Source organism: Diabrotica virgifera, chromosome 1 (assembly GCF_917563875.1).
Source record: "Diabrotica virgifera virgifera chromosome 1, PGI_DIABVI_V3a".
In the NCBI taxonomy this organism is placed as follows: Eukaryota; Metazoa; Arthropoda; class Insecta; order Coleoptera; family Chrysomelidae; genus Diabrotica; species Diabrotica virgifera.
The window spans coordinates 216,747,382-216,761,734 of NC_065443.1; the positions used below are offsets into that span (position 1 = coordinate 216,747,382).

A 14,353-nucleotide genomic window follows, 5' to 3' on the forward strand; every position below is an offset into this window, starting at 1 on the left:
TGTGCCCCCATGCGGCTGAGGCGTATGATAGTGTCGGCAAATTTGCCATCCTAATCTTTGTCTTAAATCTCAGTTTACTTTTTCGACCTATTAGCGATGAGAGTTGACTTCTAAGGGCTTTAGCTTTGTTGATCGTTTGTTTCACGTGTTCTGTAAAGGTTAGCCTTTTGTCCAACATTACGCCTAGGTATTTGGTTTGATTTGACCATTCAATTTGGGTATCAAAAAGGGATAGTACCTCATTTGGCCTGCCTCTTTTTTTTTGGTACATACATGACGGCCTGTGTTTTGTCAGGGTTTGAAGCTTTTTTCCACTGCACACACCATTCTTGTAGTTCGTCAAGAGCTTTTTGTGTCTTGTTGCTAAATCTGGGTGGTACTGCTAAAAGCTATCGCTGCATCATCTGCGTATAGACTTAGCAACGATCTGGGTTCGGTTGGGGTAGCTGCCGTATATATGGTATATAGATATGGCGATAATACCGCCCCCTGTGACACACCAGCCTCCATGGTTCCAACTTCGGACAGGGTCGGCCCTATTCGAACTCTGAACCTCCTGTTGGCTACGTATGACGGAAGAAGACATGTCATCACCTCACTATAACCATATTGGTTCATTTTATACAGCAGGCCGTCGTGTCAGGCTCCGTCGAATGCTTTACTGACGTCTAGAAAGGCGGCCGCTGTATATTTCTTTTCGTTGAACCCTTTCATGATATATTCTGTTAGTCTCAGCCCTTGAAGTTCACATGAGTGCTCAGATCTGAATCCGAACTGTGCTTCAGGTATTGTTCCGATTGCTTCAGATTCTTCTTTTAGCGCCTGGCTAATATGCTTAGCGGTCGATAATTCTGTGGAAATAAGCCATTTTTCCTGGTTTTTCAATCATTATTACGTGAGCTTTTTTTCCATCTGTGTCAGGAAAATGTCTCAATTGTTTATTGTAACCTTCGATTTTTTTTAAACATTGTCACAATGCTCCAGTTTTTCCAATTTTTATCAAGGTGTGAACGTTTATGATGATCTGAAGCTTTCTCAGTCTTAATTTCTGTTAAGAATAACGAAACAAAAAATGAATTAAAAGCTCGCAAATCAACATACAATTCTTTTTATTTTATATTATTAATCTGCTTACACATGTTTAACAAGAAAACTCAAAATATAATTTTCATTATTTTTTATTGCAGTACTTTTAAAATCTAAGCAAGTATTTTCATTGAAATGACGAAATATACACAGTTGCAATAAATACATTTTCTATTTGATACAAAATATTGTACAAGCAAAACGAATCTAGGACCTGGAAATGTTGAAAAATAAAATCGGCTTTGGATCGAAACAGAAGTATATTTCATTTTCAATAATTAAATCTTGTTTTGTTAGTAGTAATGACAAAAAAGTATAAAAATAAGGAGAAAGTCCACATCGGTTTCAACTCTGGTTTAAATCTGCAAAAATATACCTGAGCTTTGAATATAACAAAATTCACTAATAATTATCAATAAGAATTGTAGCTCACGAAATGTTTGTTTAAAAAAATCCACGAGGAAAATAAATTCCTGTAGCTGGCTGTATACCATAAATCACAAACGATAGTATGTTCCTTTGTAAAAATTATATTTAAATAATCCCTAAAAAGGGTTACAGAACATTTTCGGAATACTAATTCCATCATCAGTGTACAATTCCAGTATTGTACATGCCTGAGATACCAAAATGTTTGGGTAAAAACCCCTTAAATGTCGTAAAGATCAAATTTGTTACATATTGGTATTTAAAAGATATGATGTATAAAATATTCCTGGACTTAACCTAGGGTATCACAGGACTCTTCACACGTGGGTTGCAATGTCCAGAGGGCATAAACTCACATAATGAGCTCTAATTGGCAACTTAGTTACCAACTCTAACGTGTACAACCGTAAACTCCAGTTGCCAATTAGAGTCCATTATGTGAGGATCTGCCCTCTGGACATTGCAACCCACGTGGGAAGAGTCCTGTGATGTCCTAGGTTAAATCCAGGAATATTTTATACATCACATCTTTTAAATAAGAATATGTAACAAATTTTTGAAGTTATACTTCTTTACTATCGAGAGTGAAATTTTATAATCCTCGGCGCATGCGCACACAGAAAGTATGTTGTTAGTTGCTAAATCATCCAAGTTATGTCTATATCAGCGCAACTAAGGTTTAAAAAGAATATATTAGTGTTTTTAGTAAATATATTTATTAGAATTTTTGTGTCTTTAAATTTGTCATCCTTGGGAATAAGATAATAAGTATTAAACATTTTTATATAATTATACTTCACTTGATTTATTTGTCACCGTCGTTTGTAATTACGTCCGAGCAGCCGTCAAAACAAAACGCTGATGGGTTGTTGGTAGAGGATTCGACTACGTAACGCGGAGGTCCCTGGTTCGAATCCGGACACGAACGGACAATTGTTATTACTTTTTTTTTAATACAAATAAACTGTTTTATTGATTTCGTTGAAATCATATAATAGAAGTATAACTTCTTACGTGCGTACAAAGTACACACACACATTCTTTTTAATCTTTATAACATTTTAAGGGTTTTTGCCCAAACGTTTTGGAGTCTCAGGCATGTACATTACTGGAATTTAACACTGATGATGGAATTAGTATTCCGAAAAAGTTCTGCGATGTAACCCTTTTTAGGGATTTTTTAAATATACCTCTTACAAAGGAACTTACTATTTTTTGTTTGTTTTTTATCATTCGATCGTTAAATGAAGATATTTGATCTGGCAATTTAAAAAGCACGTAGCAGTTCTTGCACTGAGAAGTGAAAAACCTAATGTACAAAAACATGCCAAAAACGGCACATCATCAACACCATCCAACACAAATAGAACCGAGGGAATTCTGGAGACCACAATGATAAAAACTCCTGCAATACTTTGCAGATAGCCTCGATCGTTTGCAAAGAATAATGTCTGGCATATCAGATATAAGTAGAGAACAGGGACTTGATCTCAATACGAAAAAAACAAAGTACATGTTTTCAGTAAGCGCGAAATATTAATACACGGATTTTGGTTAACCAACAAGCAATTGACAGGGTGGACAGCTACACATACCTTGGTACCAATATAAACAGGTAATGGGACCACTCTTGTGAAATAAAACAAAGCGTAGGAAAAGCGAAATCAGAGTTCATAATGATGAAGTCTCTTTTCAGAAGTCGCAATTTACCACTTGCTACCAAAATATCTATCATCAGATGCTATGTATTTTCTATGTTATACGGAGTAGAGGCCTGCACACATCCCAAAGCTTTTTCAAGAAAACTCGAGGCATCCGAGATATGGTGTTACAGACACATGCAGGTTATCGACAAGTTCCGCAGAAGTATTAAACTACCTAAACAAATGTAAAAATATACACACTGATCAAGATACCACAAGATTGATGGTAAAAGGGATCCATGTTATAGCAGAACTTCTTGGCTAATGAACTTATGGCAATGGTACTGAATGATGAATTATGATGAATTTGGTTCAGTTTGGAAACTTAGATTGGACGTTGTGTCCTTCTCATGTTTACTACACTCGTAAACAAACTGCGAAAAATTTGATGATTGTACAACACTCTCAATAGTTTTTATTTTCCCCATTTATGTGATTTTTACCATAAAACTTGATCTATAAAAGATTTTTAAAGAATAATATTTTACTTTAACTTTGGTGAACATTTTGCTTTATTCAAGGTCAGGTTTAAAATATAAGGCGAAACTCAGAATTTAAACCACACAAAAATAAAACAAAGACCAATAAAAGGGATAGAAACGTTCAAAAAAGTTTATTAAAGGACACATACAAGATGTCCAGTTTTAAAAACGAATCACATTAGCAAATGACACGTAAAACTAAAGGACAGATGCCTAAAAGCGCGTGTGTATAATCGAATATAAAGGTAGTTTCAGACATTCAGGCGGGGTAAAACAATAAAAAATAAATAAACACACTATACAAAAATTAAAAACATCACATTAGTATTTTTTGTAGAATGCTGAAATACCTTTTCATATTCGTTTCCTTAGTATATTTCTTTGAAACAATTAAAATTCATAATATAGATTCAACTAAGATTATCACAAATAAAGTTTTAAAGTAAACTTTATTTCGATTCCCCAATATGTTCACAGTACGTATACAAAATTGTTAAATAAAGAAAAGGACAAGAATTTGAACAGATCAAGAGGAACGTAATGTATAGTAAGTTAACCAATAAAATTTGAAAAAGCTGGCCATCTTGTACACATTTAAAAAAGTCAACCAAAATGGCTATAAAACTAGAGATGATACTTACATTTCAAAACATATTAGACCAGGTTATTCAAAATTTAGCGAAAGGTTGTTCAGAGTTGTACAAGACGAAACGAAATTTAAGATATTTGTGACCTCATAACGAGTATTTTTTTTTCTAAAGGTCAAAATATGAGCAAGCAAATCATTTGTGAGTAATAAACTTCATCTTCATTAAATTACAGGTCAACTGACCATATTCTATAGACTACAAAACGCTGATAATAATAGGTCAACTAAAATAAACAACTGGTCAAATGATTTGTATTAAGCAGTTGGATATCAAAACTACACAAACAAAAATTAACTTTTGTCTGTAATGTAGTTCTTCAATACAAATCACAAAAAGTTGCCTGTGAGTGTATCAATTGCCGATTATTTACTTTATGTGACCAATTATTTAAGACATTTACTATAAAATATGCTATGCTATTCTGGAATTTAATGAATATAATGTTCTTAGCTTTCCAACAATCTTAACAAAATTCAATAATTAATAAAACTATCACTAACCAATTAATTCATGGGACAAATTGAGCTTTTCTGACCTTAGTTCACATAATTGCTTTTATCAAATTTGCAGTATAGTGAGATTGAATCGCGGAACTACTGATCTACTGCTGCTCAATTTAATGCTTGCACGATCAAAATTTTCACTAAAGTTTATCGATTACATCTCGAAAATAAGCACCAAGGAACTTGTCAAGTGATGAGTGCGCTAATAACCGGTAAAATAACGCAAAAGATGGAAAACATAATACGCGGTGAAATAAAAAGAAATGAAACTTGTAGAGGTGGGTAGTCGAATTATCGATACAAACCTATAAATTTACATATCAAAAGTTAGTTCCCACCTTTACACGTTAGCCTAAGATAGTAGTTGACTTTAATCATAATTATACATATGATGTCAAAATGACATTTTTTTATTTCGCATAAACTAAAAACTGATTGAAGACAATTGCAATGTAAATTAGTGGGTTTCTATCGAGATAATTTTCCACCAATACTATACCTCATTTTAAAACTAGGAGGAGTAATACAAATTTACCTCTCCGTAATGCTTGTTTGTAATTGGTCCAACCGCAGGCACGCTTACTCCACTAAATTATGAAATGTTGACACTATTGGCAATTAGGAAATGTTGACACTATTGGCATTCAAAAGGTTAATTAAGTCATATCGGCGATTTTTTGAGTTTTATGCGTTATTCCTTTAATTTTTAGTTTTTGAGTCTGCATTTATATAAAAAAAAACAGTTGTTTTTAGAACTCTTTAACGATGTATTAGTGTAATATAATATTTATGGATTACCGTCGAAGGCCGACATGATCAAACAGAAATATTTTTTGATTTTTCTAGTGACATTATTGGGTGTAAACTTGTCTTTTGACTTTACTCCTCCTAGTTAAAAAACAGGGTATAATTTCATCTCTTTTTATTTCAGAACGTATGGATCCATTGTTTCATGACATGTCTGTATGGATCCATGGCATGAATCAATGGTATAAATCACAACAGAACATAATTTAGAACCTGTATCAAAGATAAAAAGTTTTGTTTGACTTTCATTTGGCCCCTAAAGACGACTAAAAATTCAACTTATACCAGCCACCACAAAACGCGTCGTGACGTCACGGGGTTGTATGTTTACATTCTACACCAATTGTATATATAATTTTAAATTAGACATTATAAACGTCAGTAAAAAATACAGTTATGTGACGTTAAAAGTGTTTTTGATCGTTTGAACTATTCATAGAAAATTTGTACTTTTACAAAATGGTTTTATTTCCAATAGTAAACCTTCTTTCCTTTCCTTCAAAAACTGTATCAAACTCCAATCTCAACAAACTGGTATATATTATTACAACGACATACGATAAATGTCATTAGAATATAAATATTTTTCCTTTATTCCCCGACGACGAGCTGGGCAAATACCCAAGTAGGTGGAGGCCAATAAACTAAAGAAGAATATACGTAAATATAACCATAAACAGAACCACATAGTTAAACTCTGTGGCGTTACGGGTCGTTTGAACTATTTTAAAATAAAGAAGACTTTAAATTTGTACTTCTAAGTTATTATGAGTTTTTGAAGCGTGAAATTTTGGAAATCTCATTTTTATACAAAACTGAACATTATTATGTAATAAAAAAAATGTGTAAGTTCCCTATTGACTTAACTAATGGAATCACAGCTGGGAACAACTGCAGAAATGGGAGAGAAACAAGATAATCAAATTAAGAAAGTAGAGGAAAGCTATTAAATCAATTAATCTAATTACAAAACATGAAAATTTTGGCTCCTTGGCTCCATAATGTTAAAATAAAAATAGAGCGGGGCACTTGCGGAGTGTATGAATACTTCTTATATATTCGATTATATTCGGTTCGATTCAATTCGATTCCATTAGATTTAATTTTATTTAATATACATTATGCCTATAATTTAATATATATCCAATTTAATATAATATATACTAGTGATTTTACCCGTTAATTTTACCATTAACAAACTTTCAAAACAATTTTTATTTCAAATAAAATATATAAATATAAATATATAAAACAATTTCAAATTTTTAAAATAATAAATGTTTTACGTACATCTAAACCAATTAAATAAGTATAAATAAAGTACCGCAAAACTTTTAATTATTTTCTTTAATATTTTTTTTTAAGTTGGCGAAAAATGTAATTACTGATGAAGTATAGTAAATCGTCAACGCATGTGAATCGTAAACAATAGATGGAAGAGTCCATTATTATTAGGTACTTCCGTTAAAGGGGTGCCCGTTAGACAAAAGTGTACAAACCTTTTTAAAGTCGTTACTAAATAATTATTTTTTTCAAAATACTCAAATTGTATTTTTAAATTTATTATTTATTTTATATACTAATTAAATTTACTAACAAATGTCATTTATATTTTATTAATAGCTATGAATAATTTAAAATTTATTTTGACATTGACAGATGTGTCAAAATCAATCGTAAATAACATATGCTTTGCTGATATAAATACAAATATATTAATTATTATTTGAATATAACATAATCTATGTAAGCAATATAATTCATTTATTCAATTTTAAATACGTATATTATTTTAATATAACGTACCTATACAGGGTGTAACAAAAATACAGGTCATAAATTAAATCACATATTCTGGGACCAAAAATAGTTCGATTGAACCTAGCTTACCTTAGCACATATGCACATAAAAAAGTTACAGCCCTTTGAAGTTACAAAATGAAAATCGATTTTTTCCGATATATAGAAAGATATTATTTAATGAAAATGGACATGTGGCATTCTTATGGCATGAACATCCTAAAAAGAAATTATATTGAAATTTGTGCAGCCCATAAAAATTTTATGGGGGTTTTGTTCCCTTAAACCCCCCAAACTTTTATGTGCGTCCCAATTAAATTATTTTTGTAGTACTATTAGTTAAACACAATGTTTTTAAAACTTTTTTGCCTCTTAGTACTTTTTCGATAAACCAGTTTTAATCGATATGTTTACATAAAAAATTTATGGGGGTTTTGTGCCTTTAAACCCTCCAAATGTTTGTGTACGTTCCAATTAAACTATTATTGCTGTACCATTATTTAAACACAGTGTTTTTAAAACTTTTTTGCCTCTTAATATTTTTCAGATAAGGCACCTTTTATCGAGATGTGGCTTCTTTTTTAATATGGTTCAAAGTATACCTCAAACTGTAATTTATAAATAAATTTTCATATTATTACCAAGTCTCTAAAATCGTACTTAACAGTAGGTACACAAATATGTGGTGTATTTGACAAAATATTCAAAATATCTCAAAAAAAACTAACTTTTCGAAAAAGTACTAGGAGGCAAAAAAGTTTTAAAAACATTGTGTTTAACTAATTATGCCACAATGATAATTTAATTGGAACGTACACTAAAGTTTGGGGGGTTTAAGGGAACAAAACCCCCATAAAATTTTTATGGGGTACACAAATTTCACTATAATTTTTTTTTCAGATGTTTCTATCATAAGAATATCACATGTCCGTTTTCAATAAGAAACCTCAAACAGTGTTCGATCTATTGAAAAAAATCGATTTTTATTTTGTAACTTCAAAGGGCTGTAACTTTTTTTAGGTGCACATTTGTACTAAGGTAAGTTAGGTTCAATCGAACTATTTTTGGTCCCAGAATATGTGATTTAATTTATGACCTGTATTTTTGTTACACCCTGTATAATTTGTTTAAGTATATATAAACTTAACGTTCTACACCTTCGGCAAAGAATTAAGGATTTGCATGAAATTTTAGTATGTTATAGTTTACTTCAAAAAACTAAGACTTGATTTTTTAAAAATTGTTTTACCGTGCCGTTTAATTACTATTAAGGGTCAAATTTAAGTTTTAACACGGGCTCTTATGGGAATTCTTAAAAAGTTAATAACTTTTGAAACAAATTTACGATTTTTAATTATTTGTGCTTAAATTAAAGGTTTTTTTGTAAGGAATACCATATTAAAAAATGAGGATTGTTTACCGTACCATTTATTTTTAATTTATTTATTATAATTAATTCCGTAATTTATTATAATTTATTTTTACAAAGTATTCAATACTGAAACATATGATTTAAGTATTCTGCTATAGGCTGTGAGCTCGTACGTAGAGGGGATATTTACAAATTCGCGAGCGCCAGTAGTGGTAAGTCTGTAAGCGTTTACCGGAAATTTGACATAAAAGCTGTGGTATATATTTTTACCTTAAATATACTTACGTTTTAAATACTGAATTTAAGTTTTTTTAATGTTCCGTAATACGTAATTGTAATTTAATCTAAAAATCTTAACGCCATCTACACGATAATTGTGAAAGTATCCGAAGTAAGAAATTCATATTTTATCAATAGAACGTCAAAATGATTGGCAAAATCTTAAAAAATCGATTACAATTTAATTACTTTTTTGCGTTGTAAATGTTAAGCGATAACAATTAAATAATAAATTTAAAAATTACCGGTGAAAGTTGAATTAGTAATCCGCTAGGAGCGCCACCAGCGAAGCTCAGAGCGTATAAATGCATTGTTACGAACTTTCGCTTGCATATAAGTTTCCCCCCCTTTCCTCTGAGAGGCATACCACGCAACGAAGGTGTAGAACGTCGTTAAGTAACATACCTACATATACCAAGAGGGGTAACCGCAAGCTAACCTCTCGCGCTACGATTTTTGAATTACACTCTTGCGTCTCGATTTTGAATGACGACCAATATGACTTTACACCCGCCAAAATTCCATACCGAACGATAAGAAGTATTCACTTCAAAATGGGTCCCTACGGCCACGAGACTTCCGTTTCTATGCTATTGAGACAAAACATTTGTGTGTCACGGAAGCCAACGTGTTAATAATGTTACATTTTCGTAATTTTCAACAAATCTCTGATGAGTAAATGTACCATCGTGAAAACAAAACTGAAAGCTGTATAATGAGGTGGTATGAGAAAAGATATAATAAAATTGTATAATTATCTTTTTCACCAATCCTATCAATAAAACGATTTTACTTAAGAATAAGTATTGGGAACGTGTAACTTCCGCAAAACGACACCTGGTTTCTACGCTCAGCAACATTTTTCGCACTTTTAATTATATTGGCCAATTATATTAGTCCTGGTTACTGGATAATTGTCAAGGCCATAGTCCAAAAAATAATAAGAAGAAAAAATAAGATTTAGGTTATGTTATTAAAACGTCAACAATTGTATGTAGTAAATAAAATTAGTCATTAAAATGCAGTACTGCAAGCAAAATACAATTAATTAAATTTACCTTTATAATATAATAATTGCATATCATATCAATATTGTGGAGCAACATATAATTTTTCTTCTTTAATGACAGTAAGTATGAAATATACGTCAATTTGACAATTTCAATTGACAATATGAATTATTTAAGAAATTTGCAATATTTCTCAGCTATTCGCGCACGATCGTTTCTCGTATCCCCTCCAAGTACTTGCACACCGCGAATAGAACGCTTACATTTTGAAAGAAATATTCTTAAATTTAACATATTTCGATACGATTATAGACGAAACAATAGAGAGATATTGCAGAGTCTTTTTGCACTTGCTGTATTGCAGCACGCGTTATTTTGACAGTAGAGCATGCGCAGATGTGATATCTGGCTTACGCTGCGTTATTGGAAATACGGCCTGCCGTTATTAGGGGAGTCGTTACGTTGTGCGGTATTCGTTGCGCTATTTTATTTTCAGGTTATGTTTGTTGTTTATCTTTCATTTAAACCAAATTTATTCGTAATAATTTGCTAAAATGGGTACCTCAGACAGTAGCAAACGAATTAGATTTACGTCTGATGACGATTTATGTTTATTAAAACAAGTTTTGTCAAAATCCATTGACTTCTCCAGAAAATTGGACGTTAGTTCAGGAAAACATGAAGAGTGCAATAGGAAAATCTTTTATTTATAAGAACATTCAAGGATCATTTGTTTCTTCTTGGTCGATATTTGGAAGAAAATACAAACCTTTCTTCCATCTACATTAAATTCTGGATTTTGAGTACAAATTAGATAAACAACTAATCGTAATCGAGCCGTAAAATACCGCAACCAAAATGTTAAGCAATATCTGCATTTATGAAACGTCTGAGAAATGTCAATTCTATCAAAATGGCGCGGTGTAAATAGCGCAACGTAGGCTGTGTTAAATTTGCAATATCTCTCTAATAACTAGTTAGTAAGATTGGCGAATAGATTTAGTTAGTGTTTGCATAAACCAAAGCAAATATCAACAAAAAAATTTGGTTCCTGTCAAATATTTGATATATAAATAATAAATATTTTGAGAATGCGACTCATGTAATTGTTTACATCATACAATGCTTTTTTACATTAACATCATTACTTTCTTCCATCAGACAGATGTTCGTCTTTCTAAAGCCATAAACAGTTTTTGCTACCATTCAACGCACACTGCAACATCCCTTTTAGTAACATCTTTGCCATAACCTTTATAACTATCGATATCTTGTACAACCTTGAAGATAATATAAAATCTGTGACCTGTGATAAATAATATAATTATTAATTAAAAACATGATTTCATTCGAAATCCTGAATAACCCTCTACAAAATATCAACATGTGAATACACCCTAAAAAACAAGAGACAGACTTTTTTATTTGTCAGTTAAATAAATATTTACAAGTGTTATATATAGCTGATAATTGCCTGTTTTTAAGTTACTCTGAGAATAATCTGGATAAGCATATTTAGTCGAGATGCTGGCGACAAGTTTAAGTCTAAAAGACGCAGTTGGTCTTCCGCAATGTCCTTCCTCCCCGATACACCCGGAGATTTATTTTTATACCAGATGATCAAATGTTTTAATAGTAGTACGCTTTATTAATCAAAATTCATTAGAACGTTTTAATGATCAAAATGCATTAGTAGGTTTTAATGATCTTATCTATTAGCTCTTTTATGGTAGCTATAATTAAAAAACAACGCAACAAGGCCTAAATCAATTTCACATAGACTAAAATCAGGTTTAAAAAGGCGATGCCTCCATTTCTTAATTATCACAAAATCAAAGCTCACCTAATATAAAAATAAAGCACCGGGTGACTCCAATATGTAATACTTCTTATAAACAAGACTTCGAAAGAAAAACGGCGCCCTTACAATGTACACTGAGTCCTATCGTCAGGCGTCTTGACTATTTAGCGCGGTATAGTGACAATGTCGTGCAACACCTCGCTTGTAGGGGGGAAAGTTGTAGGCGGGGGTACATGTCGGCCATAACTCGAAGGTTTGGTGGTCATCGGTTGGTTAGGTGGTGATAGAGATTTTGTCACTAAATGTCTCTTCTGTCAGTCTCAGTTGTAGATTTTGATGGCCTTCTCCAGGTAATTGAACCTCGACCTTTTTGGAGTTTTATTCACATGGTCTAATCCCAACCAGGGTCGAGGACTACCCGCTGCTAAAGCAAGAAAAAAATTATTAACAAAGACAACTTAAAGTAAAGAATAGGTTGAGATCTATTATCATTATTGTTTGAATTTAGGGCTATGTACTACCTTTCTGCTATATTATCTATGTATGTTTATCTGGAGAATATATAAAGGTGTCCCGAAAAGATTGGTCATAAATTATACCACACATTTTGCAATCAAAAATAGTTCGATTGAACCTAACTTACCTTAGTACAAATGTGCTCATAAAAGAAGTTACAGCCCTTTGAAGTTACAAAATGAAAATCGATTTTTTTTAATATATCGAAAACTATTAAAGATTTTTTATTGAAAATGGACATGTATCATTCTTATGGCAGGATCATCTTAAAACAAAATTATAGTGAGATTTGTCCACCCCATAAAAATTTTATGGGGGTTTTTCTCCTTCAAACCCCCCCAAACTTTTGTGTACGTTCCAATTAATTAATTATTGTGGTACCATTAAACACGTTTTTAAAACTTTTTTGCCTCTTAGTATTTTTTCGATAAGCGAGTTTTTATCGAGATGCGGCTACTTTTTTAATATATTCACATAAACATTTTATGGGGTTTTGTTCCTTTAAACCCCCCAAATGTTTGTGTACGTTCCAATTAAACTATTATTGTGGTACCATTAGTTAAACACAGTGTTTTTGAAACTTTTTTGCCTCTTAGTCTTTTTATGATAAGTCACCTTTTATCGAGATGTGGCTTCTTCTTCAAAATATACCTAAAAATGTAAATTATAAATACATTTTCAGATTGTTAACAGGTCTCTATTCGCGGTGTGCAAGTACTTGGAAGGGAAACGAGAAACGACCGTGCGCGAGTCGTGGATAAATATTGCAACTATCTTAAATAATTCATATTGTCAATTGAAATTGTCAAATTGACGTATATTTCATACCTTCTATCATTGAAGCAGAAAAATTATATATTGCTCCACAATATTGATATGATATGCAATTATTATATAAAGGTAAATTTAATTAATTGTATTTTGCTTGCAGTACTGCATTTTAATAACTAATTTTATTTACTACATACAATTGTTTACGTTTTGATAGCATAACCTGAATCTTATTTTTTCTTCTTATTATTTTTTTGGGCTATGGCCTTGACAATTATCCAGTAACCAGGACTAATATAATTGGACAATATAATTAAAAGTGCGAATAAAGTTGCAGAGCGTAGAAATAAGGGTCGCTTTGCCGAACTTGCATGGTCCCAATAATCGTACTTAACCATATACAAATATGTGGTTGATTCGATAAATATTCAAAATATCTTGATAATTGGCTGATCAAAAAAGTCCTAAGAGGCAAAAATGTTTTAAAAACAGTGTGTTTAACCAATGGTGCCACACTAATAATTAAATTGGAACGTACACAAAAGTTTGGGAGGGCTTAAGGGAACAAAGCTCCCATAATTTTTTATGGGGTACACAAATTTCGCTTTAATTTTTATTTAAGATGCTGCTGTGATAAGAATGCCACATGTCCATTTTCAATGAAAAATCTCTAAGAGTTTTCGATATATGAAAAAAAAATGATTTTCATTTTGTAACTTCAAAGGGCTGTAACTTTTTTGTGTGCACTATTGTATATAGGTAAGTGAGGTTAAATCAACCTATTTTTGACCCCAGAATCTGTGGTATAATTTATGACCAATTTTTTCGGGACACCCTGTATACAAAAAGAAAAGAATGAATGGGAAAAGAAAAGCATTTTAAAGTGTGTAAAATAATTTTAATTCTTAGCTGATCGCTTTCGGCTTACAAAGCCATCTTCAGAGCTATGGTCAAAATTTAAAAAGTACTACTAGTAAAGACTTAAAGGGGGATCCCATTGGTGAAAAAATTTATTGAAAAAATTATAAAACTCTTCCTCCGAAGTTAAAAAACTTGGATGATGGTTGAAAAAACATCTAACAAACGGCAATTAAGGACTTCACAAAAAACCCATTAGGAAGTTTTGATCATGGTACGGATGCAA

The 14,353-nt window shown here is 31.6% G+C and overlaps 1 protein-coding gene across 4 annotated transcripts in view; it reads right to left on the minus strand.

The window, feature by feature from the left end:
* Nucleotides 1-1,162: 1,162 nt before the first annotated feature.
* The window catches only part of LOC114332915 (ubiquitin carboxyl-terminal hydrolase 7), a 77,489-nt gene continuing 64,298 nt past the window's right edge, over nt 1,163-14,353 (minus strand). For 3 of the 4 annotated variants that reach the window (XM_028282697.2, XM_028282700.2, XM_028282699.2), the window contains exon 14: nt 1,163-12,346. In XM_028282697.2, the coding sequence (XP_028138498.1) occupies nt 12,243-12,346 (104 nt within the window). In that variant the 3' untranslated portion in view covers nt 1,163-12,242. The remainder of the gene's footprint in view (nt 12,347-14,353) is intronic. The other variant, XM_028282698.2, reaches the window with a different exon arrangement.